Source organism: Hippocampus bargibanti, linkage group LG19 (genome assembly GCF_051943395.1).
Source record: "Hippocampus bargibanti isolate YZ-2025 linkage group LG19, ASM5194339v1, whole genome shotgun sequence".
NCBI classification, from domain to species: domain Eukaryota; kingdom Metazoa; phylum Chordata; class Actinopteri; order Syngnathiformes; family Syngnathidae; genus Hippocampus; species Hippocampus bargibanti.
In genome coordinates, this window is record NC_142752.1 from 6,239,263 (window position 1) to 6,264,955 (window position 25,693).

At 42.2% G+C, this 25,693-nt stretch overlaps 2 protein-coding genes across 4 annotated transcripts in view; one reads left to right on the forward strand and one right to left on the reverse strand.

Moving 5' to 3' along the window:
- Positions 1-25,693, reverse strand: part of LOC148883774 (inactive serine protease 35-like) — a 43,776-nt gene that overhangs the window by 1,148 nt on the left and 16,935 nt on the right. The window contains exons 1-2 of one of the 3 annotated variants that reach the window (XM_089021872.1): positions 2,125-2,242; positions 150-1,293 (exon numbers count right to left, since the gene is read on the reverse strand). In XM_089021872.1, the coding sequence (XP_088877998.1) occupies positions 150-1,289 (1,140 nt within the window). In that variant the 5' untranslated portion in view covers positions 1,290-1,293; positions 2,125-2,242. Of the gene's footprint in view, positions 1-61; positions 1,294-2,124; positions 2,307-25,693 lie in introns of those variants that run through there. The other 2 variants (XM_089021871.1, XM_089021870.1) reach the window with 2 other exon arrangements.
- LOC148883775 (terminal nucleotidyltransferase 5A-like) lies at positions 12,400-17,417 on the forward strand. The gene is made up of 2 exons (XM_089022473.1): positions 12,400-13,284; positions 14,891-17,417. Exons 1-2 carry the CDS (start codon positions 12,883-12,885, stop codon positions 15,704-15,706), a joined length of 1,218 nt encoding a protein of 405 aa, XP_088878599.1. The 5' UTR covers positions 12,400-12,882; the 3' UTR covers positions 15,707-17,417.

Genomic DNA, 25,693 nt, shown 5'->3' on the forward strand with positions numbered 1-25,693 from the left:
AGCAAAAAATCCACGATGGGCTGAACCCGCGTTAAGTGTACCGTGAAATAGCAGGGGATCGCTGTAATGGTTCAAAGAGTTTTACAGTGACTGGGGTCTCTGTGGATCCAATGGCAGATTTGCGCGTATTTGGCAGGGGTGATCCTCACCACCACATTGAAGTCCCTCTGCTCTCCGTCCCCGATTTGCACCCACTGATGACCCGAGAACACCCCGATCACTCGCCGCTGCCACGTCCCTTTCCCGTCTTCGTGTCTCAGACGGACGTAAACGCCCGCCCCGGTGGCTCCTATCCGGGCATCGCAGTGCTGGTACATCAGATCGTCGGACTCCTTAACGACGGAGCAAAAGCGGTAGACTACCTTTTCACCCCCGCGGTCGGCCAGTAGACTTTTGTCTTGGTCGTAGCTTGAGAAGTGTATTCGGGGTGGAAGGAATTGACGGGGCGCCGCCCCGAGCGTCATGAACTTCCTCTGTTTCACGGCTCGTTTGAGTTCCAAGAGGGCGTAGTCGTAATCTGCAGTCAGGGAAGCGGAGGAGTTTTTCGAGTGGATCCATCCTTGCGGGATGCGTGTTTGTTTGACTCGTATCCAGCGAAAGACGGGCTGCCTACTGGGGCTTTTCGGCGTATCTCGAGCAATTCTATTTTCGTCTCCATCCTGCAATAGTTCTCCTTTCTCCTGCTTTGCTTTCCTCACGGCCCTCCTCCTCTTCCCTCTTTTGTTTCTGAGTTGTAGCACTCCCACTTTCAAGCTTTTCACGCTCTCCAGATAGTAGCTCCCGTCATGGATGCAGTTGGCAGCCGTCAAAACGTGTTTGGGGGTAATCAGAACCCCGGAGCAGCCCGTAGAAAGGCGCACGGCGGTGGCAAAAGGGTAGTTGGTGATGAAATGCCAATCAGAGATGACAAATCGTCCGTCGGCGCCGTAAACCTGTCGCTTCCTGCGACTCTGTGACAAAACATACGGAGCCGTCGCGTTCCAACCTTGCAGTGTGACATCGGTGAGCGTGCAAGTGCCGTTGTCGTACAGCGTCTCGTATCCCAGGATGCTCTCCTGCTGGCTTGGATTTAAAGCGGGTAGGCTACTTTGACACTCGATACCGCAGAGTGCGATAACTTTGCTCTTGTTTGCGTCCACCGTTGGTCTTTTGAACAAAACTTTCTCTTGTAGCTTGATTTTTTGGTCCGTCAGCACCGGGAGAGCCTGCCTCGTCCACTTGTGCATCTCGCTGCTGGCATGAGCGACGGTCACATAGAGTAGCAGACAAAGGAACCCAAAGAGGTCCATTATGCTAAAAGATAAAAAAACAGAATAAATGATTAATAAAGCTAGCGGGTGAGTCATGAAAACTATCATGCATTAGTTAAAACGGAGAGCGCGTCACCGGTGCATTTTTAGCCGTTGACAAAATGACACATTAACTCATTCACTGCCATTCACAAATTTATTTGGGACTTGAAAATATGACGGAGGCCGCCATTCCCGAATTTGTTCGGGTTTTGTTTGTTCATTCTTGGGTGCCAGTAAAGCGCTGGCCATGGCCTCTGGCAATGTGCTTTTCTTTTCCCTAAGGGGGCAGCACTTTTCCATTTCCATGTTAGCGCTTTGGTCCAGCTTTAGCTGCTTTCAAAGTGCTATATAAACCAACATGTATGTATTGCATTGTATTTTGGACAGCCGCCCTCATTTCAAACTCATAACTCCAGACCCATATAATTTAGGAATTAATTCTACTTTGCTGATGAAAGAAGAGAGTCTCAGGTTTCTAACGCTGTACTGAATGTTTATGTAGTCCTAGAACTCAATATTCTGTGGGTCCTGGAATTCGTGTGACAATGACAAAAACCCTGGCACTAGAGGGGATACATTTTTGCACGTCTGGCAGTGAATGAGTTAAAAGGACATGTCTTCTTCTTTTCCTTTCGGCTTTTACCAGCAGATGGCGCTAATAGCCACACTTTGCAACAGCCCATTTAGGATCTGATGTGTTGCTATGCCACATTATAAATAATGACAATTAAAAAAGAAAAATAAACACTGGACATGCATTTCTAACATTATCAATTATGTAATTATAATCTAAAAAAACACATTAATAAATAAAAATAAATTCAAAACTTACCCGGCGTGTGACAAAAATTCCAGTCCAATGTTTACAAAGCCGCTCTGTTCGGGATATCAGTCTTTTCCCGACCGCTAAAAACTTAAGAATCATTGCGCGGGTGATACTCACAGATATTAAACCGTGGTGTCCATCCCACTGCTGAGATCCGGGAGGCCGAGGGGGAGGTGCACAGGAACATGCTGATCACATGAGGACACATGCAGAGAAGTGTTGATATTTTTTGGATGAATGGGGGGGGGGGGGGGGTCTGGTTGCATTTAGGGCTTTGGCACATTTAATTTTTAGTGTCATCGATCCATCTATTAGCCAAAGATGATGCATGCTGTAGATGTCGAAACATGATAGCATCAATCAGAAACATAGCGTTTAAGATTGTACTTTGGAACATGTAGCAATTGGATTGGATTGGATGTACCTTTATTCGTCTCGCAGTGGAGAAATTTACATTTCACAGCAGCAAAGTTATGAAAGGAAGAGAAAAGAAAAGAAAGTAGTAGAAAGTATTATCACAAAATTATAATAATAATGAATATTTAAACAAGTGTAATATGAAAGAATACATGCCTGTGGGTATTCCACTTTTATCTGTCTACATGTGTTGCTACACGGATGGTGTCCAAATACATGTATGTGCAATTTTTAATTGTGACTATTAAAAAAATTAAAATACCGACAAGATGGGGTTTCATGAAAGTTGAACCATAAACTCTATTTCCTGTGTATTGTGCAAAATGATTTTAATCACATGCCTTGTTATAACTTGTGTTTTGTTGTCATTTGGGATGGAATTTATTTTCAGGTTATCGAGATGTTATCTCAGGAATGGATTATTGTCTCTGTGGGAAATGTTCACTCACATTTTGTATCGTTCATTCATGAAGACACTGAATCAATATTTTGCTTGGAGGGTGTCCAGAGGAACAAATGAGAAATGTGTGTTTGCTTTTTGACAAAGAGAGGGGCGGGGGGTGAAAACGAGAGAGACTTGTACTTCATCCATCCAGTAAAACGAGCATTCATGTTTTAACCAGATATTTATTCAACTGAAGTGGTTTTTCAAAGCGGGAAATCCACCTCCACTTGGGGGTGCCAGAGGAATATATATATAATATATATATATATATATATATATATATATATATATATATATATTATATATATATATATATATATATATATATATATATATATATATATATATTTGCAGTCAATGAATGAATAAAAAGATATACATAATATGTCAATATACATATATTTTTTGAAATATAAGGCACACCACACTATAAGGTAGAGGCTGAAGTTACACAATACTTCTACAGGGGGAAATGGACACAATACTTCTACAGGGGGAAATGGAGTCGGTGGCTGCTGATAGTAGTTGTGAGGCTTGTTGTAGCTTAATATTACTTTACATATAAGGTGTGCAGGTGTAGGATCAGCTTTTGAATAAAGTGAAGGCTTTTGGGTGCTTATATATATATATATATATATATATATATATATATATATATATATATATATATGCATTAAGGGACAATTTATGGTCTTCATTTGACCTCAGGAACCTAAAATGCACTATGGCTTGTGTGACCGGTTCTTCCCCCCCTCAACTACCCACCACCCTCCCCAGGATTGACTTTCCTGTTCAAGCCGTCACTCTTCAGTGGAAAATTATAATCCACTTATTTTGAGTGAATGTTGCAACCTGCAGTCTAGACGGCTATGTTGTTAATTAAAAAAGAAAAGAAAAAAAAGGAGAGTCCAGCAAGTGGGGTCAAGACAACTGCAGCTGAGTAAGTGTGTACATTTTTTTGTGACTCACTCTTTACTTCCACCTGCCCCCCCCCCCTCCCCCCCACACACACACGCTCTGAACATCCTGACTGTGCTTCTTTTCAGCTCACCAGATGATAAAATCCCATTTTTTACTTTTTTTGTTAGTAGACTGCATTTACAAACATCACGTTATCACATTCCTTCATCAGTAAGACGATTATGACTTTACCCACCACGCCTCCCCCTACACCACAACTCTTATTTGTATGTTTTTGCGTGCTGTAGGTCTGTTTAATGTACTGCACGTGTGTGGTCCATTCGTTATGTTAACAGCCAATTCATACAGTTTTGCATTTACTCTTGTATCACGCAGCAAGACAGGCTGTGCATCAGGATGTCAATGGAAGGAACATAGTGAGGTCTGCTCAAGTGAAAGCAGCTGTGTTGTTGCAGCCGTTATTTTATTTTAATTCTTTTTTTTTTAAGCTCGGCGGGCTTGATCTCTGACTGACAATTCAAACACACAGTACACTTTACGGCTATATTTTCCTCGATTTATCTATGTCTTTATATTTCTTTTGAAAGACCTCCAGCCTGATGTGAGTCAGGAAAAAAGAACATTTTGGGAATTGAGCGGAAAAGTCATCTCGGTCATGAGAGACAATGGGATATAGTTTATTCAAAATAGACAAAGCGGCCTTCTTCTCTTTTTGGTTCTTCTATCTGTTTTTTTCCATACACAATATCTTCTTGGGGATTAAATTTTCATTTACACTTGATATTTTGACTTCAATAATAAGTATTAATTTAAGTTAGGAGTGCTGTATGGTGCCAGTTAACACACAAAAAGCAGCAGTTCCGCAAATATCAAGCAAGTAGTTAAAAAATCGAGTCGACACGCTGTTTAACGTCTCCTCCAGGGTAAGTTTCCTGTCAATTTAAAAACAAAATAAAGAATTACGTGCTGCCCATGAAAACAACAGCTCCCTGACGGACTATAGTCTAATGCTGGCATGTAATGGAAAAACGGCATGAAAGCAAAAACACATTAGTGGACAAAATATTTTTGACTTGACTTCCGATTACCGTATTTTCTGGTGTAAGAGGTGCACCGGAGTATAAGGCGCACCCTCAATGAATGGTGTATTGTCAAAGTTTTTCCATGTACAGTATAAGGCGCACAGGACTACAAGGCGCACCTTTAGTGAATGAAAAAAAAGTTTTCCATTTCCAATTTATGAATATATACAATTTTCCAAATATAAGGCACAGTAGAAGGCGTTACAGTAGAGGAGGGGTGACGCACTTTTCTACAGGGGAAATGGAGTCTCTGACAGTAGTTGTGAAACCTATTGTGGCTCAATATGACCTCACATATAAGGCACACCTGCGTATAAGGTGCATCGTAATTTTTTGAAGAAAATCAAGGCAAATAAATTCAAGGGTGCGCCGGTACACCGGAAAATATGGTGACTCTTATAAAGTCTGCTTAAAATGTTAAATTATGCACAACTGCTGAACTCAATTTGCATGATCAAATACCCACAGTTCAGTTTCCCAAATTTGTCACAGAGCAAATACGGAAGATAAGCTGCGATGAGCATCTTGCATGACCTTAAAATCGTCTCTTTTCACATGAACCAAAATGCTGTCCAAATTCGCCTCAAATATTAATAGCGCATGTCGGGGGGCCCATGTCGTCATCCAACATATTCTCATGCTGTCCATTCAAGTACATTGTACATCCTTCAGCGCTGTGAGTTCAAGCGTCTCATCGCTGCAACCCTAAACAGGAAAAGGCTGTGATTATAAACACGTCGCAATTATTTATGAGACAAAAGCGAAGAATGCGGCCAGATAAATAATTGCGATAATGCACGAGGACACAGGGCGATAATGCTCAACTGAGCCCAAGTTTGTTGCGGTGCTCGACAATGTAAATAACCTTAAAGGACAACCGACGTCACTTTTTTGTTTTTTAACTGCCACCAGAAAAACGTTTTATAGCATCTAAAATACCCAAAACACGCAGTATGATATTTTTAGTCAAATGCAAACACCAAGAAAAATGACTGAAAGTGTCCAAAATCTGCAAATAATTGAGCTGCAAATTGCGCATTTTCAGAAAGTCCCGCCCCCAGTTCGTGACGTCACACCAAGACGTCTTGCATTGCTAGAGAATCAAAACAATGGCTTCAGATTTTAAGAATATGCTTTCTTGTTCCACATCCAGTTATGAATATGATTCAAATAGTTCTGAAGAGGAAAGCATACATGTTAGCAATCGATTAAAGAATTTATTTGTGCCATCTTGAGGCAACATTGGGAGCAAATCTCTCACCCAAAAAAAGAGGCACAAAACGGCGACCTCCTGTGGCCACCTCAGTTTCCACAGGCTGATAAATTCCTTATATGGCGCTTGGACGCCTCTTCTGGCCTTCTGGCGGCTTTTGGGTGCAACGAAGTTTTCAGACCAAACAAGTACAGCAAAATGCATTGACGTGATGGAAGGACTGCTACAATGCGTCTTTTTTTACGGTAAAGGGCGGGCCTTTAGTGACGTCACGTACGGACTCGTCACCAACTCAAAAACAAGACTTCCTGAATATTCACCGCGAGTCTTAAAACGTAAAATATAGCTATATGCGGTGGAATCTTTGTAAAATACGCTCAGTAGAAGTCATTTGAAGCCATTTTACAAATTATGGACACAACTTGTCCGGAGACATCGGTTGTCCTTTAAAAAAAATACCCGCACACACAATTGGTTAGTTTTCAGTCTTTGCTGTTTGTGGACATTAGTCATCAGGAGCGTCAAAACAAAGACATACGTGTCTATCTAACACAGGACTAAAATAACACACATGAAAAGATAAATGCTGTCGCTGTAGAGAACTAAAAAAAAGAGAGTCAAACTGTTTTCCAAAGTCATTTTGCAATGTTAGGAAAACTATGGGAATGTAGTGATTTGATCACGGAAAAGTAGGGCCGGCTAATTTAAAAAAATAATATAATTGTTTGGGTTTTAGCAGTGAAGCCAGCACTAAAATAAAGCCAAATGAATGAGTTCACCAAGATTTTTTTTGCTTCATAAGCGACGGGAGAGAAAATGATACAAAATAGTGCTACATATGTTGCTAAACAGGTCCGGAAATGAATTGTGTTCCGTAACAACTTGTCACTTTAGAGGAGTGGATCAGAATCATCATCTTTATTGCCAAGTATGTAGAACACACAAGGAATTTGTTTCCATGTTAGCGCTTTGTTCCAGCTTCAGCTGGTGTTAAAGCGCTAAATAAGCCAATGTGTATATATTGTATGGTAGTTTGGACAGCCGCCACAATTTCAAGCTCATATAGCTCCCGATCCATAATTTAGGAATTCACTATTTTTTCCGATAAAAGAAGAGAGTCTAAGGTTTCTGACGGGGAAATATATGTTTATGTCGTCCTGAAACTCTATATTCTGTTGGTCCTGGAATTCGAGTGGCAATGACAAAAACCCTGGCACTGGAGTGGACACATTTGCACGTCTGGCAGTGCATGAGTTTTAAAAATACATTCATGAATTTAGTATAAAGTACATTGATATTCATCATGTTTGTTTTTCAATAGACAATCCTGCACTTTGATTTCGGGAACTCTGGATCAGAAAGCTCATCAAAAGTGCAAAGTTGCTTGTCAACGATTTAGAATCTTGGTTGTACACACAAAGGGAGGCTTTTTTTTTGGTGGGGGGGAGGGTTCTCAGAAAGGCAAGAAATGAAATGGGGAAACAGCGCCACCTCACAGAGATTCAAAAAGAAGTAGTCGGGCGTCCTGCAGATGGAGCTGCAGCTCCTTTGTGCGTTTTCAATGAGGCCTTTCGCCAGGATGGACCAGATTATTGTTGGACAAAGAACTGAATTATATCAGGGAGGGAATATTTGTGACACTTTTAGGGGATTATTAAAGGCTTTATTTTCGCATACACACTAAATCTGTAATTGTTCCCTGGTGCAAAAAAAAATAATAAAAAAATGCTCAGATTTCCTGTTTTGTTCGCAAAGTTTGGAGTCAACGTGAACTGCACTATATGAAACTCAGGGATAGAAAGGTTTTAGATGACCAGTTTGGTCTGCCGTATCCTCAGTGACAGCTAGTTGTCTTTTCCTATGTGAAAGTCGTGCTCGTTGGAGTCGTTGTTTTTGGAGTTGAAGTAGTTTGCCAGCTGTGGACATACAGAAAGAGGGAAGAGCAGCAGTGTGGCTTACCCAGACGGGCACGTCGGAGAATCTCATTAGTGGGCTTGCGGGAGTTTAGAAGGGGCTTATAAATGCGCTCTTCAAGGTGGACTTTGGTCGGCGGAGGTTCAAATTAATGGGAAATAGCATTTGGGAAGCAAATAAATTTGTTGGCAATGCTAATTTAGCTTGATGCTAACGAATGGATCACATGGATAGTTACGGCTAAGTTTTTAAGTGTTGAGGAGCGGAATAACAACTAACATAAGAATATATTCTTTATCCTCTGCGGAGAACTGCAAATTGTAGGCTGTTGAGTCACTAAGAGCAGCGGGGGACTCCACATTGGTCTTTTTATGACTTTTTTACACCGCCCCTCCGCGGCCATGGTGGGCAGGTCGGAAGCAAAAGCAGCAAAACGAGTTGATGTGAAGCCTTAAACCCTCAGAGGGGTTTTATGGTCATTCTAATCTTTGTCTTTTGAAGCTTTGTTGAACTCCCAATAAAAGGTTTAGCGGAATACTTCCTCTCCCGACTAATGAAAATCCAGACAAAAGAGTAAAAATAGGTGGGAAACGCCGGGGAGAGGGTCGAAGGCACGTTTTTGCTAATGGGCTCACTGTAATCTCTTAATGAACTTCCACATGGAATGGGAGAAATGGATACGGGATGGGCAGTGGGGAAAGGTGGGCTTTGTCATTAAAAGTGAGTTCTATTGGATTTTGTCATTTAATTTTCACGAACCGGCAATTTTGAAAGCATGTTCGGAAAATGATACATGTTCGGTCACTTATCCACGGAAAGTGAACTGCACATCCTGATCCCGACCTTTTGGCAGGCGGACGACAGGCCCTGTTAGAACCCCCCCCCCCCCTCCACGTCAATTCGCCGATGTCGTCAGACGATGTAGAGCAAGCCGGTTGTCATCCACTTGACGGGTCAGAGGGCCTGTAAGTCGCCACTTCGTCCTCAGAGTCACGAGCATTAAGTCTGACATTGAGACTCCTGATGAATGAGGGGGGGGGAGAAGTGGGAAAGTGAGCCCTGCCGTCTTTGGAACGCTGGATTTTTGGAGTTAAATGAAGAAGAAATGAATTATTCGGAAAAAGAATATCATCATGGGGAAACTATATGATGGTCTAATGCACGGGTGTCAAAGTCAAGGCCCGGGGGCCAAATCCGGTCCGCCACATCATTTTTTCGGGCCGCGAAAGCCAATCAAACTTGTAAAATCCCCTGATGCTTGCCAAAATCCCAATCAAAATGTCATACTTTTGGATGTAAACCACAATAACAGTCATTATTCTTGACTTCAGAATTGAAAACTAGTTATTCATTCAAAAGGATTCCAAGATGGCGCCCGAGTAGGCAGCCATCAGCAAGTGCTGTCATGAGACTTGCTTTTTTTTGTCTTGTTTTTGTGTTTTTTTTTTATTGTCACTTTGTGTTGTTGTGCGTCGTGTGGAACGGATACGGATTGTTTTTCAGCATTTTTGGCCACGTCATTCATCAAGGAGGAGACTGTGCTGAGCGGTTTTGCCTTTTCGGCAGCATGAATATGCCAGTACTGTTTTTGAATGGGAGGAATGTTGGTGCCATTTGACTATCATTGCTGGACAGCTCTGGGGCCATTGTGCCTTTTTGCGCCTGTCATGGGCAGCATCTTCACAGCCCCGCTTTGTTGAGCGGAAAGGTCTGTGCTGTTGGACAATCTGCGGCCGGATGGAAGCATGGCCTGAGGAGCCCGCGATAAGAAGAAAGGAGCGTCAGCGCAGAGCGCCGATGCGTATGTGGAACTGTCGCGGCTTGAAATTGAAGCTGATTCACGTGTGACAGACAGGAGATGTGAGACAATCTCTTTTCGGCAATGGATGCTATACAGCTGCGTGTTTGCTTTCAACCTTTAGCTTGTAGTCGACATGCACATTCCACTATGATGTCCCTGATCCACTGGTGAAGAGACACTTTGATTCTCTCCTCTTTCATCTGGAACTGCTTTGTGTAACAAAGAGGGTCCAGAATATGCTTCAGAATGAATGACTCTCTGTCTTTGAGTTGTCATGTTATATTTTATTTATTTTTTTATTTTTATTTTCACTTCAAGACGGCGCCGCGAGAGTGGCTGCCTTTCCAGCAGCCCCTGTATTATGTTCTTCTACTTTCATTCCTTTCATAACTTTACATTTCTCCACTGCGAGACTAATAAAGGCAAATCCAATCCAATCAATTTGCTGTGCGCTCTATATGTAATATGTGGAGCGGATTAAACATTCTAATGGCTTCCCCAAATTCATAACGTCCCTCGAGAGGAAACCTAACTACAATGTGGCCCGCGGAAAAAATTAATTAAAGGAGTGAAGTATCGCATTTTACGGTTTATTAGGCCAATAGCCTTCATTTTCTTAAAAAGATGACACTGCGTCTTATACGCAGGTGCGCCTCATATGTGAAGTAATATTAAGCCACAACAGGTCTCGCAACTACTGTCAGCAGCCACTGACTCCATTTCCCCCTTTCAAAGAAGTTGCACGTAACCCCAGCCTCTATTGTAGCGCCTTATGTGTTGTGCCTTATACTGTATATGGAAAACTTTATATATTCATATATTATATTTGCAAAACTTTTTGTCATTCATTCAAGGTGCGCCTTATAGTCCGGTACGCCTTATACTTGTATATGGAAAATGTTTGAAAATACACCATTCATTTTGGGTGTGCCTTATAGTCCAGTGTACCTTATACACCGGAAAATACGGCATATAAATAGGCAACATCTGAATTGTGCAATCAATCAGTCAAACTCAAGTAAAAAAAATATCCTAAACTTGATGTGCTAGAAAAACTAATATTTTTTCAAATCAGCATCAGAATTATGCTTAAACCATCTACTGTATGATTCAAAATTGCAGTGTAATTATTCGACTGCAATTATGACAGGAGAAAACCCAGGCACAAATTCTCTGTGTGTGACCCAGCGCACGTACGTACATCCACACACAGAGAAAGACACCTGGTAATCTGCAGTAAGATGGTTTATGGGCTTGTCTGCTGTGACGCAAGTATGCCGCCTGACAGATTCTCCCTGACAACTAACAAAGGCGCAACAGCCCCCCCAAGCCTGCGCAGGCTACTTCCTGACAAACAGGGTCACAATGGATCACAGTTTTCCACTAAGTTTTCTGCAATTGTTCAAAGTAAAGAATAAAAGTGACAAATCGGTAGGGAGGAGGAGAAGCAGCATGAATGATCATAGGGCACGTTGCACAAACCGAACCATAATTAATTTTAATTGCATTGTTTAATTGAGCTTAATAGGTGTTGTTTGTATTTAACTGTGGGCGTGCACATGTAACTTTTTTTGTCTCTAGTGAAAAGTTCAAGGAAGTTCTTTGAGTTCAATGGGAATCTACAACCTCCCAAAAATCATCACATGATGCAACCTGTATGTCACGATTTGCAAGGTGGTGGTGGAGGACCCCAAAAAAAGCAGGCAGTTCGGGTTCTGTTTTTTTGCCGATAAAGCGCTGGTCAGACCTCTGGCAATGCTTTTTCCCTTCCATGAGGGGGCAGCGTTTTCCTTTTGCACAGCCCCCCGTATTTCAAGCTCATATAACTCCAGACCCATATAATTTAGGAATTAACTTTGTTTTCTGATGAAAGAAAACAGAGTGGAAGGTTTCTTACGGCAAATTGAATGTTTAAACTCAATTCCCACTCTCGAGGACTTGCACACAGCAAGAATCCAAACAAGGGTGCGGAAAATCCGACTGGACCCTCCGCACGCTGCCCACCACCTTTTACAGCTACTCCCCTCAGGCAGGCACTACCGATCTATGTGCACCAAATCCAGCAGACATTTAAACAGCTTCTTCCCCCAAACCATTAACTCTTTAAACAGTAACCCAAATATAACTGTATAGTGCCTCTTTACAATTTTTGGTGATGATACTAGTGCAGTGTGTTCAACTGGCAACAAATTCCTTGTGTGTTCTACATACTTGGCAATAAAGATGATTCTGATATTCTGTGGGTCCTAGAATGTGAGTGAAAATGACAAAAACCCTGGCATTGGAGCAGACACGTTTTTGCACATCGTCTGGCAGTGAATGAGTTAAGGTGGCTTTGCTCAGTCAAGGTTCGGTATCATGCCTGAGTCAGTGACATTGTCAAGTCCCGCCCCCCTGCTCCCTAGCTTGGAGATGCCACCTGTCAATCACAACGATACCCCCCCCCCATTCTCCTCCCTCCTTCCCCCTTCTGACAGTCAGACGGGAAGCTGGCAACAGACTCGCCCTTTACAGCTGTGCAACTTCAAACTCGATGACATCACGCGACGGGTGCACGGTGCAAAATGTGAGTGCTCGGAAGACATAACGCCGCTTGAAAAAAGTAGGTGCGGACGTGCGTGAAGCCTGGAAAGTGGCTTTCACTCTCATTGCGACGCGTGCGCTCGAAGGTGCGCGCGAAGAAGACGACTGGTCGGGAGTATGCTTGGATACCATGGACGGCTGTGTGGATTAAAAGTGGATCCAAAAGTGCTATTTTATAGACGAGTCGGCGGTGCGCGTGTAAGCCCACGAGACCAGGCGGCTGCCACTGCGGTCAATTCATCCCTTTGAAGGGGGGTGGGAAGCACAAGATAAGCATATTTAGCTTCGCTGCGCCTTATGCGCACGAGAGACGGATTCCGGTGCGTCAAAGTTGCCGCGGCAACTCTTGCAGGACTTTGAAGAACATTTTAGAGGTTTCAAATTAAGAATGGGTGAGCATGTGGACGTCGGGGAGAACGTCAACCTAAGCGTGCTCAACTGGGAGCAAGTGCAACGCCTGGATGCCATTTTAGCAGGTTCCATCCCCATACATGGCCGATGGAGCTTCCCCACGCTGGAAGTGAAGCCCCGCGAGATCGTCAAGGCGGTTCGCAGCCGAATGGAGCAAACGCACATTCGCGTCTGCGAAGTGCGGCTCAACGGCTCGGCGGCCAGCTACGTGCTGCACGAGGATAGTGGACTGGGGTGGAATGACCTGGACCTCATCTTCTGCGCCGAGCTCAAGGGGGAGAAGGACTTTCAGATCGTCAAGGATTTGGTGCTGGATTGCCTGTTGGATTTATTGCCCGAGGAAGTGAACAAGGAGAGAATCACGCCTTTGACGCTCAAGGTAACTGTACAAATGGGGCAAAATTACAGTTGTGGTGGTGGTGGTGGGGGTGGGGGGGATTCGGTTGTAGTGGGGACAGTTACGGGTCACAATGTGCCCCCAATAAACAGCGGAAATGCTAGTTTTGAGTCTAAAAGGAAACAAGGTAAAAGCTAAGCTGTTCTAGGAGGCTTTCCCTGACATTTTTGGGTGACTGATGTGTTTGATGAAGGTCTGGTTCCATCTGGGGGGAGAGGGGGGCATTAGTCATGCATGAATGCATGCATGTTGTTCTTTTGGACTTGAATTTGCACCAAACATACTTCTGAACGAATTTGGTTCAAAAGTTCCACATCAGGCCAATTGTAGCCCCCAATTGTAGCCCCCACCACCCAGCCCCACCCCCTTTTGCTCAAGTTAACTCATTCACTGCCAGACGTGCAAAAAATGTGTCCAGTCCAGTGCCAGGGTTTTTGTCATTGTCACTTGGACCCACAGCATATTGCGTTTTAGGAATACATAAGCATTCTTTCATAAGAAAAATAGTTAATTCCTAAATCAGATGAGTCTGGAGCTTTAAATGAGGGCAGCTGTCCAAAATACAATACAGTATTGGTTTATATAGCACTTTAACAACAGCTGAAGCCAGAACAAAGCGCGAACATGGAAAAAAAATAGAAATGCTGCCCCTTGTGAAAAAGAAGAAACATTGCCAGAGGGCATGGCCAGCGTTTTATCGGCACCCACGCATGAAAAAAAACAGTGAATGGGTTAATACCCTGTAAGTTATTTTGGAAACTTCTCCTGACTAGTACTACTGAACAACAAGATCCACCCTGACATTTTGGAAGCCCTCTGCAGACATTGGCATGTCAAATGTGACTTAAAAAAATGGCAAAGAAAGCATCCGAGAACAGCTGCACTTTATACATGATCAATATTAAAACTGCTTTGTTTTTTTGCGCGGGGGGTGGGGTGGGAGAAAACCTGAATAAGTGTCACCATGCTGCTATCAACACAGTTAATAAAAGCAAAGCACAATCTATTATCTAGCAACATGGTCTGACACAGGAAGGGGTGTTAGGTAACGCGAGCGGTCTTTGTGCAACAAGACAGAAGCTGGGCGGTTTGTTCGAAAAATGCCACCTTTGTGGTTTACCCCTGGGATTGGTTCTGCTTCTTTTTTATTTGGTACACGGCGCCAAGATATACGAATCCTATACGATATATTAATGTATGTCATTAATGGAATTGAAGCGGATTTATGTGGGACAGGAGATGTGAGACAATCTCTTTTGGTCAATGGATGCTACAGCTGCGTTTTTGCTTTCAACATTTAGCTTGTCGTCGACGTGCACATTCCACCATGACGTCCCTGATCCACTGGTGGAAAGACGCTTTGATCCTCTCCTCTTTCTTCTAGAAATGCTTCTTGTAGCAAAGAGGGTACAGAAAGTGCTTAAGAATGAATGACTCTCTGTGTCTTTGTGTTGTCATGTTATTTGCCATTCCCGAATAAATTCGGGAATGGCAGTGAATGAGTTAAAAAAAGATGGCGCTCTATGACATTGCATTAATGTCCGTTATTGAGTCTTTGGTGACAAGCTGCTTGTCAATGTTTTGACAGGAGGCCTACGTGCAAAAGATGGTGAAAGTGTGTAACGACACGGACCGCTGGAGCCTCATCTCGCTGTACAACAACCGCGGCAAGAACGTGGAGCTGAAATTTGTGGACTCCCTGCGACGGCAGTTTGAGTTCAGCGTGGATTCTTTCCAGATCCGCCTGGACTCTCTACTGCTTTTCTACGAGTGTTCGGAGCACCCGATGGCAGCCTCTTTCCACCCCACCGTCTTTGGAGAGAGCGTCTACGGCGACTTCCCCGCCGCTTTAGACCACCTGCGCAAGCGCCTGATCTGCACCAGGAGCCCCGAGGAGATTCGGGGTGGGGGTCTGCTCAAGTACTGCCACCTACTGGTGCGGGGTTTCCGCGCCGCTTCTGACTCGGAGATGAAACTCCTGCAGCGCTACATGTGCTCACGGTTTTTCATCGACTTCTCCGATGTGAGCGATCAGAAGCGCAAGCTTGAGTCCTTCCTGCAGAATCACTTTGTGGACATGGAGGACCGCAAGTATGACTACCTGGCCCTGTTGTACAAAGTGGTGCAGGAGAGCACCGTGTGCCTGATGGGCTACGAACTGCGGCAGACTCTGGGCCTCATCTCCTCGCTGGCGTGGCGAGCGCTGGCCGAGCAGAACGCCTTCCCCAACGCCGCCAACGTCACTTGCTTTTACCAGCCCGCCCCGTACGTCTCCAACTGCAACTTTAGCAACTACTACGTGGCCCAAGTCCAGCCTCTCTTCGCTTGCCCGCCCTCGCCGTCTCGCCGCTACATCCCCCCCTCGCAGTATCCCATGCACGCCACCTGGCTGCCCTGTAACTAGAATCTGCACTACGCTCGTGCGGTCCGGGAATTTCTCGGAAACGTGCATTGCTTTGTTGTTCTGTCATGGGTCTCAAACATTCCCCAAGGGTTGATTCACTCATTCACAAATTTATTCGGGAATTGGAAAAATGACAGAGCGCCATTCCCGATTTTTTCTTGTTTGGGTGCCGATAAAGCGCTGGCCATGGCCTCTGGCAATGTTTTTCCCTTCCACAAAGGGGCAGCATTTTCTTTTTTTCCCATGTTCGTGCTTTGTTCCAGCTTCAGCTGTTGTTAAATCCCAATATAAACCCCTATGTATATATTGCATTGCATTTTGGACAGCCAGCTCATTTAACTACAGACCCATCTAATTTAGGAATTAATTAACTTTAGAAGAGAGTCTAAGGTTTCTAACGCTATATTGAATGTTTCTGTAGTCCTAAAACTCAAAATGGTGTGGGTCCTGGAATTCAAGTGACAATGACAAAAACCCTGGCACTGGAGTGGACACTTTTTTGCACATATCTGGCAGTGAATGAGTTAATCAGCAGGATCGATTAAATCAGCCGATAGTAGCTATGCCATAAATTGGGCAAAATCCCTTAAAAAAATGTCCAGTTTTTTGCCGATTCTTCATATTTTACCCCTCTAAAATATAACAAAAACATAATTTGTAAAAATTACTTCCAAGATTTGTAATATGAATCATAATTTGGCCACATTTTTATTATTATTTATCTATTTTTTGCGAGCCCAAGTCCGAAATGACAGGTAACAAAACGCCAGTGACGAGCTGAGAGTTCACATTGTCAGTTGCTGTTTTTAGGATTTACGGCTATTTAAAGATTAACGGTGGAGCAACACAAACAGACAACACAATACGTAGAGGCCTGACGAATTTTTATTTTATTCTATCTGGGAAATTATTGTTATAGAATCTCGCTTAGAGTAGTACAAGTCAGAACGACTGGACATTTAATATTTTTACAAGTCACTGCAACAGTCTGAACATTTAATTCAGTGGGGAAGCACGCAGATTACTAAAAAAAGAGGGGAAAAAGGAAAAGGGAAGGGTGAACGGGGACAAGGAACCCGTGTCAAAGAGCTGATGCTGATCCTTGTTTTTTTTTTCACGCTGGACCTTTTAGGCTGCAGCATTCAAGTTAGGGACTTATGCAACTCACATCCTCTTTTATGACAGACAATTGAATGGGAGTCACGCGTCAAATCTAGCGGCGGATTTCTGTCAGTTACCATGTGATACGTTGATTAATAATGCAAAAAAAAAAAGTTGACAAGAGAAACAACAACGCAATGCACACTTTCATTTTTCCTTAGTATGTAAGTGCCTTAAAAAAAGGGGGGGATATATTGTTTGCAGTTTCTTTTGGGGGAAGGGTGCTCAGTGGTATCTATTTTCAACCGTGAATGTATTATTTTACAAAGTTTACCGATGCTGGGAGAGTGTGAGGATTTTTACACTGAGGAACCAAGCGATTTTTGATTTGGTAGTTATCACTCTTGTCTTGAAACAAAGAGGAAGTAATGACATCACCGCACGGAGACGCATAGAATAAAAAGGAAGTGGTAGACTGGTTTGATATAAAAATGCTTATGTGAATAAAATAGAAGGGGGTGAAAAAAACAAAGTTTCATTTCTTATCAACTGGGTCGAGGTGGCTGTAAAATGCTGAAGTGGACAAAATAAAGGTCATTTTCAACAGAGAGTCTTTCTCCTCACTCAATGCAACTTTGTTTCCTGTATTTTGTTTGAATTTCTCATGCAGAAAGAGATAACGTGAAAGCGATGTCATGATGACTCGCGTTGACGGGCTTTGCATGGTGACCCTGCGATTGAGGACAAAGTACCGAAGTTTAGAAAAAAAATACGTATGGTGACCTGTTTTTTTTTTTTTTTTTTTTTTTAATCAATCATAGATTTTGTACAAAGTCTATTTTTGGGTGGATGCATTGCACGCCATTGTGTGCTTTTGTTGTCAAAAGAGTGTCCCTGGTGTATTTTATTGCTATTCTTATGTTGTAATTGTGATGGGTCGCATGTGCTCAAATTTAATATTTAAGTTAAAAAAAATGACAGGACGTCTCAGCATCCATTCGCCATCCCAACGGCGGGAAGTAAAAGTCGGCACGAGGTTAATGCTCCAAGGTGCCCGCATTTGGACCTTTGCCAGCTAGTGGCAGCTGTACCGAGGGATTTCCCCCAGCAGAGACGTCAACGACAAGCCAACGGTCGTCATCGCAGCGCTTACTAAAACCCATTAGCTTGTCTTGGCACTGCTGAACTTGATCACCAAAAAAAAAAAAAAAAACTCACGAGATGCGACTACCGGCAGGGCCTTGCCCTCCTAGGGACCATTTGCAAATGGTTGGTGAGTACGGCAGCTACCACTTTCTCCATTGGTAGACTCATTTATTTTCACAAGAAGGGCATTACAGGGGAAATTTTAGGGTGAATGTGAAATGCTCTGACGCCGTTACTGGTGAACTTGATTTTTGAAACACATATGTTCAACGTTTGGGCTATTTTTGCTGACTGTTTTAAGAAGTGAGTAACTGCATGGTCCATAAATGTTCAATACGCGTAATATGATGGATAGCAAAAAAATAAATAAAAAAAACTATGGCACATGGGGGTGTATAAAGGGAAAAAAAAACCTTGGATAATTTACAACGACGGCGCCAAAGACCCCTGCAGTGAACGAGATTGCATTCGCTGGAAAGTCTCCGCACATTATGACACCGACTTAGCCTGAAATGCAAAACATCTGCCGATAGGATCAGATCGGTGCAAAATCTAACCAATGTGCTCAACACATGAGCATCAATATCATCCCGTACTCAACAAGGCTGAGAACGGAGACTAAATTTAGAAGCCCCCGCCACCACCTCCACCACTACCCCAACTGTAAAGACATTAGGCCATCTCCACAAAGCTGATTATCATTCCTCGGTATGTACTATGTCACCGCACAAAGATTTACTGTCCACCCGCCAAAGCTCACTCTCACTGGAAAGAATACCGACAAAAAAAGGCAGTCGACTTCCTTATCAAAAGTTCAACGGGAAATGAGAACAAGGGATTGGGGTGTTTTTTTTTGCCAAGTGAGAGAATGAGCGAACCAACCAGAACAGGGAGATGTAGTGCAAAAAATGTTAGCGTAGCTATGGTGTCTCAAGAGAAGCAATACCACCACCCCTCCTCCTCTTTGTGTTTTTTAAAGAATTCAACCTATGCACGAACGATTTGTTGACATTTCAAACCTCAAAAATTTGCCTCAGGACACAAGAGAAACCGAGCTAATAAGTTATGAGGCACTGCTAGAGGTAACCATTCGCCTTTAGACGATTCAAAGTCTTTGTTTAAAATCAGAGCTAAAAGAAAAAAAACATATCTCCAGACCTTCTGAAATGCATCACAATCATTTTTTTGAAACTCATTCACTGCCATTCACAAATTTATTCGGGACTTATGGGGAAAAAATATGTCGTAGAGCGCGATTCCCAAATGTGTTTTTTTTTTTTTTGTTTGGGTGCAGACAAAGATGATTGAATTGTTAGCCTAAAATTCGCAAAATGTTGACTGCGGTTTGAATCTCACATGGCGATTCGCTGAATTACCGTGTGTCCTGCTAGCCTGTTATTAAAACATCACTTTTTGGTTTATATTAAGCTTCAAAGTCCAAATCACTTCTGTATTACTCAAAAACGTAATTACAAAGCTATTTTTTTAAATCAAAACGTGCTTGACAGCTTGTAAGAAGCAACATGTATGAATTGCGAAATATATGGCATGAATGTGGGTTTGAACAGTGTGAATGTTTTTCAAATGTCGCTAGAAGAAGTCTCTAGACAAAACAGATGGCAAAACTGAGGAAGAACTCTTCACAGCCAGCATATGATTACATAAAAAATATAACAATGTAAGGAGTTTGATTCCTTCGATATCACAAAAATCTGCAATACAGCAGGAGGTACGAAAACCGATCGGCCGTATATCAGGATTCAGGGCGTGCTTTTAAAGGACAACCGACCTCTCCGGACAAGTTGTGTTCATAATTTGTAAAATGGCTTCAAATGACTTCTACTAAGCGTATTTTACAAAGATTCCACCGCATATAGCTATATTTTACGTTTTAAGATTCGAGCTGAATATTCCGGAAGTCTTGTTTTTGAGTTGGTGACGAGTTCGTACGTGAGGTCACTGAAGGAACGCCCCTGACCGGAAAAAAAGGACACATTGTGGCAGTCCTTCCATCACGTCAATGCATTGTGCTGTGCTTGTTTGGTCTGAAAACGTCATGTTGCACCAAAAAGAGCCAGAAGAGGGCGACCAAGCTCCATACAGGATCAGCCTGTGGAAACGGGCTGATTAATTCCTCACAGGGAGCTTGGTCGCCATTTTCTGCCTCTTTTCTGGGACGCTACATTTCCGTCCAGATGCCTCAAAATGACACGGAATGACTTCTTTATTGAATTGCAAACATGTATGCTTTCCTCTTCAGAACTATTTGAATCATATTCATAACTGGATGTGTAACAAGAAAGCATATTCTCAGAATCTGAAGCCATTGTTTTGATTCTCCAGCAATGCAAGACGTCTCGGCGTGACGTCACGAACTGGGGGCGGGACTTTTTTTGCAGATTTTGGACACTTTAAGTCATTTTTATTGGTGTTTTGCATTTGAATAAAAATATCATAATGCGTGTTTTGGTTATTTTAGATGCTATAAACTGTTTTTCTGATGTCAGTTAAGAAGCAAAAAAGTGATGTCGGTTGTCCTTTAATTAAAAGCATTTCTCCATTTGTAGCGATCACTTTGCTTGCATGTCTGCGGTGATTCCCCAGGATGTTGTAGAAGGGTTTTGGGATGTTGCCAATTCGCAGATGCACAACTCTCTGCTTAGTAAATGTTGGCTACGAAAGCAGAACAGCCAGTATAGTTCCCTTTCTCCACCCGGGACTTGCTACATGTGAACGCGACGCATATGGCATCGGGGACTTCATGAGCAACAAAACTACACACACACATGAACATGCACACACATCTGCAAACTCCACTTATGTTGGAGATGGACCAGTTGGAGCGGCAGCAGGGCCAGAGTCCAGATCCTCCCAGCTCAGATCAGAGGTTAGCAAGTAAATCAAACGACGGCCCAAACTGTGAGAAACAACAAGCTGTGTATGCGTGTGTGTGTCTGACAAGAAGGACGTTACAGTGTGTATGTGTATTGATTGATTTTTAGTGGGGTGAGAAGCAAATAGTGGCGCCTTGAGATATAAGATGAATTTGTGACGTGATAATGCACAAATGATTCCTGCCGTTCAAAATTTATGGGTGTCAACCCTAAGCCTTCAGTAGTGCTATGTCTGATTCAATCCACAGCTGCAAGTGTGGTGTTAGTTACTACACAACCACTACAGGGTATCGTTGGCCAGGAAATAACTTAAGAAACTTAAGAAATATTGTCATTAAACTGCCCAAATTTATACTATGATATACTTCATGATAAACTCATAAAATAGCAATATTACTTGCTATTTTTTGCTAGCGATAGAGCTGTTTAGCCTTTCTTATTAATGTCCATCTATTCTTGAAAAGACTGTCTTGAAAATGGCTTGAACAGTATGTCTGTAACCATATCCATTTCTTCTCCTTCAGTCAGTCATTGTGGGTTAAAAAAACACTATTAAATCGACACAAAAAATATATTTGCTTATGCAGCTCGCTACAAATACAGTGTGCTATCTCTGGTCAGTATGCGCTTATCATGAGCGCCCAGTGATACTGATTGACTAGTGAATAGTCGATCATGTGACTAGCCAATCATAGTTTGTGAAAACTGACGTTTCTAGAACCTTCCAGCCGACCTTGGGTAGCCAACTCAAACTCTAATTGGTTAAAGCAACAGTTTAATCGACATTTATTTTATATTTCAGGGCCTGCAGAACTGATTATGAAGGCGTCCAGGCAGATTTCTGTCCCTGGTAACAAATGATGGCTGAAATGTGATTGGTTAAATGCTGGTTAAATGCTGGTTGGTTAAATGCTACGAAAACACACATCTGGAAGCAGCACAACAAGGGAAATGCAACGAAAGGAAGCTTAAAGACAATTTGGAATTATTCAAGAATTCATGGACAAAATACTGTATAATTAACATTCGTCTGAGATTTAGATATTTTGAGGCCAGCAGAGAAGACTTTGCAGGCCTTGACGGTCCACCGCTGGTGTGTATATGATGCTGGTGAGTATTGTTTTAGCATCTGTCCATTTGTGTTGCTGCACCGTTCGTATTCAAATATGCGTTATTTCACTTTTTTTTAAAGAAAATCCTTATATTTTTAAATACCGCCACATAGCTACTTTTTGTTAGCCCCTTGATGGCATTTCCCGGTTTGTAATGTGTTAACATCGTTAAGATGGCTGGGTGAAATTTTGTGGAGACTTTTTACGACGTCAGACTGGTGCTTGTTCTGGAACGAGCTCAGTTCAATTCACTTTGAACATCCAACTTTCGCATTTCAACTTTATGTTCAAGTCATGCCTTTGGGATAAACTGGAAGAGAGATTGGAGCAAGAAGCTGCCTCAGCCCAAACATTGAATCATTCGTGTTCTTGGACATGTCATCAATGCCATTTGCCTCCAACTGGAGATGCAGAACATTGGGAATACAAATGCGTACACATGGATGCGAACCCGCAGTATTTCCCACAGACATATTCCAAATTACCCTTTTTATTAAGGGGCGGCACGTCTGCCAAGTATTTAGCTTATCAGCCTCAAAGGGCAAAGTTCTTGGCTTTCCTGTTTGGAGTTTGCATGTTCTGCACGTGCCTTTGTGGGTTTTCTGTGGGTACTCTGATTTCCTACCACATTCCGAAAGGACGCATGACAGGTTGATTGAACAAATTATCTTAAAGTGTGATTGTGAGCGTGAATTGGCGGTCGTCTATGTGAGTCTTGCGATTGGCTGACAACCGGTTGAGGGTGTCCCCAGATAATAATATTTTTTATTGTGGTGTTCCCAACACTAGAAATACAAGTGTTAACACATTCCCACATACACACTCAGAAACTGTGCAGTCTTCCCAGATGACTGGAAGCTGTTTAAGAAGCAGGACCAGGTGTCACAAAATTTCCATGCACACTTTGTGCTAAATTTTCCTCCTTCGTTTTCAGCGACGACTTTGCTATTAGAGTTTAAAAAAAACAAGCAACCATCTGCAAAATTTGTCAGATTACAAAGTACAACAATAATGAACAATAATAATAACAATAATATGTCATACTCCTTGCATACACCAATAGCCATGAGAGTTTTCCGTGACATCAGATGGCAAACAGCCGTCTGGGCTACGGTCATAAATCAGACTCATCCACAATCTTAAGTGTTTATGCCGGCTTGTGTAAACGCCGGCCAGCTGGATGGAGGCCAGCGCTGGAACAGAGATTAGCTTGTTTCGGGGCAGAAGGTGGGCGGCCTCTGGCAGCATAGACGATGATGTGTAACCCGGCACATTGTAATGGAAGTGATCGGCTTGTATGTGCAAGACGATGTAAAGTGTAGCTGTAAAATAATGACAACAACAAAAATTCAGTAATGAATAGACTATGTCTCTACTGGTTTGTAATAAGCATCATTTCACTTCATTTTCTGCTGCACTACGGCCACTGACACAACTCACTTTACTGAAAGCAACAATTTCTCAGCTTGTGCATGTAAAAAAAAAGAAAAACAAACAGATGTTCCGGTATTTGAATGCTCACGCTTACAGTGGGAAACTCCATAGACACACTTGCTAACAATTACCAACGACAATATGTCTGGCATGTTGTCCCTTTTTGGATTAACGGATATCCGAAAACATACTTTGCTGCGACACATGTGGACAGGCTATTAAAAAATAAATAAATAAGAACAACAATAATTCTAATAATATTACTGCCGTACTGAGAAACCAAGAGAGGAGCTGAGGCTTCAGTACAGTGTATGTACATACGTATGCCTTTCTTTATACAAATTGTTGACTATGGCCCAGGATGTGCGAACATCCGCAGAAAACAAGGCCAATATGCGAGCAAAGAAAACTCAGCAAAAACACAAACAATAAAAAGGATGATGAAGATGAAAAACTTAGTCGTATATATGCCAAATATAGCCATCCCTGCACCCAGTTTCTCAAAATAACTCTTTTAGCTTTGAGGTTGCAAGTGACAGCCTTCATTTTTTTTTAAAACTCTGCAATGACTCGTACCTCAAGTGTGCCAACATGCTGCTGCAATTTGTGGCCAAAAGTGTAATTTAGGCGGCTTGTATCCATTGTAACCACTTCAATCATGGCTTTCTTTTAAGCTTGAAAGGGAGCACATCATGGTGGAAGTAAAGATACAAATAAGGAAGTGAATGCATTGATCAGGTAACAGCACAAGCATGTGAACACGGCGCAGTCTGAGGTCATATGAGCCAACCTTCCGACCGTTACACTGCGGTGAACTTTTGCTCTACTTCACTTTTTTTCACAGGTGCCTCTCTTGACATAACTGCATTTTTAAAAAATTGACCCAAACATGATTTTACTTCTATGTGAGTAAGTCGCTGCTTTGTATTTAGACGTAAAATAAAGTTATTTGTGTGTATAAAATAGATATAGGGTAGGTTTTCATCAAAAATAGTGCTGAAACTAGGATAAACCTGCTTATTTTTAATTGATTTTTGTGAGTGACACCACACAGAAAAAAATACGCCATGTATGCACTGGGACATAATACCAAATGTTCTGCTGTCTTTTCATTGAAATTCAAGAAATTGCCACTTGACAGGACAAATGTGGCGATAACGATGGAACCAAGAAGTGGCAAATACATGAAAAACAACAGGGGCCCCAAAACAGAACCCATACAACGACAGGGCTCACAAAAACCAATGCTAACACAAAAAGCTATGTTTGCCAAATAGGATTTTAACCGCTCTGGAGTGCAACTGCTAATGTCAACCTAGTTCTGCAAATGGACAAATAAAATGTTATCTAACATAAAATGTATATCAAATATAAAATATTTCAAACCTGTCTCGAAACTCACTTGTACACTTTGAACATGATTCAGACTTGATCTTAGTTTTACTCCCTGGTGCTTCTACTGTCTTTGTGACTGCTTTATTTCTGAAAATGATAGTTGGCCATGTTTATATGTTTATATATATATACAGTAAAGTCTCGTTATATTGATATCGGATATATCGATAGTCCCGGTTATATCGATACTATTTCTATGCACGCACGGAGAAAATTACATGCAAACAGGGTCGGATATATCGATAGTCCCGGTTATATCGATATTTTTTCGGACTCCCTTGAATGTCGATATACTTTACTGTATATATATATATATATATATATATATATATATATATATATATATATATATATATATATATATATATATATATATATATATATATATAGAAATGCCTTTCAAAACTCTCAAGGTCACTTTACAGTCACAGGATAAGCGGGTGAGCGCTTTGGTACAGTTTCAGCTGTTGTTAAAGCGCTATAAAAATCAATATGTGTTGTATTCTAAAATGCTGGAGAGTATTTAAACAAGACACAGTCTCCATTGCCAAGTGCCATGACATGAAAAGCTCCTAACTAAGCTGACGTTGTGCTACGCAACATCTTCAACTCCGACTGGAGAACGTTGCATTGCCCACCACATTGCAGTGGTGGTCATACTCCACTTTTTGGGGCAGCCTAAAAACCGGAAAAGCCAAGTTCTGAGTTTTAGAATGGTCTAAGTGAAGCAGTGTGCTCAGAGGATATTTCCCAACATGTCCACAATGAGGGAACAATATTTTTTTTTCTCTAAAGGTGGCATCAAGGGGGTTGGTGGCAATGAGCTCGAGTATTCACGGCTTCAGTTTTCAAACAACTTCTACTTCAAAAAAGAATCTATACTTTTTTATTGTACAATCTGAATT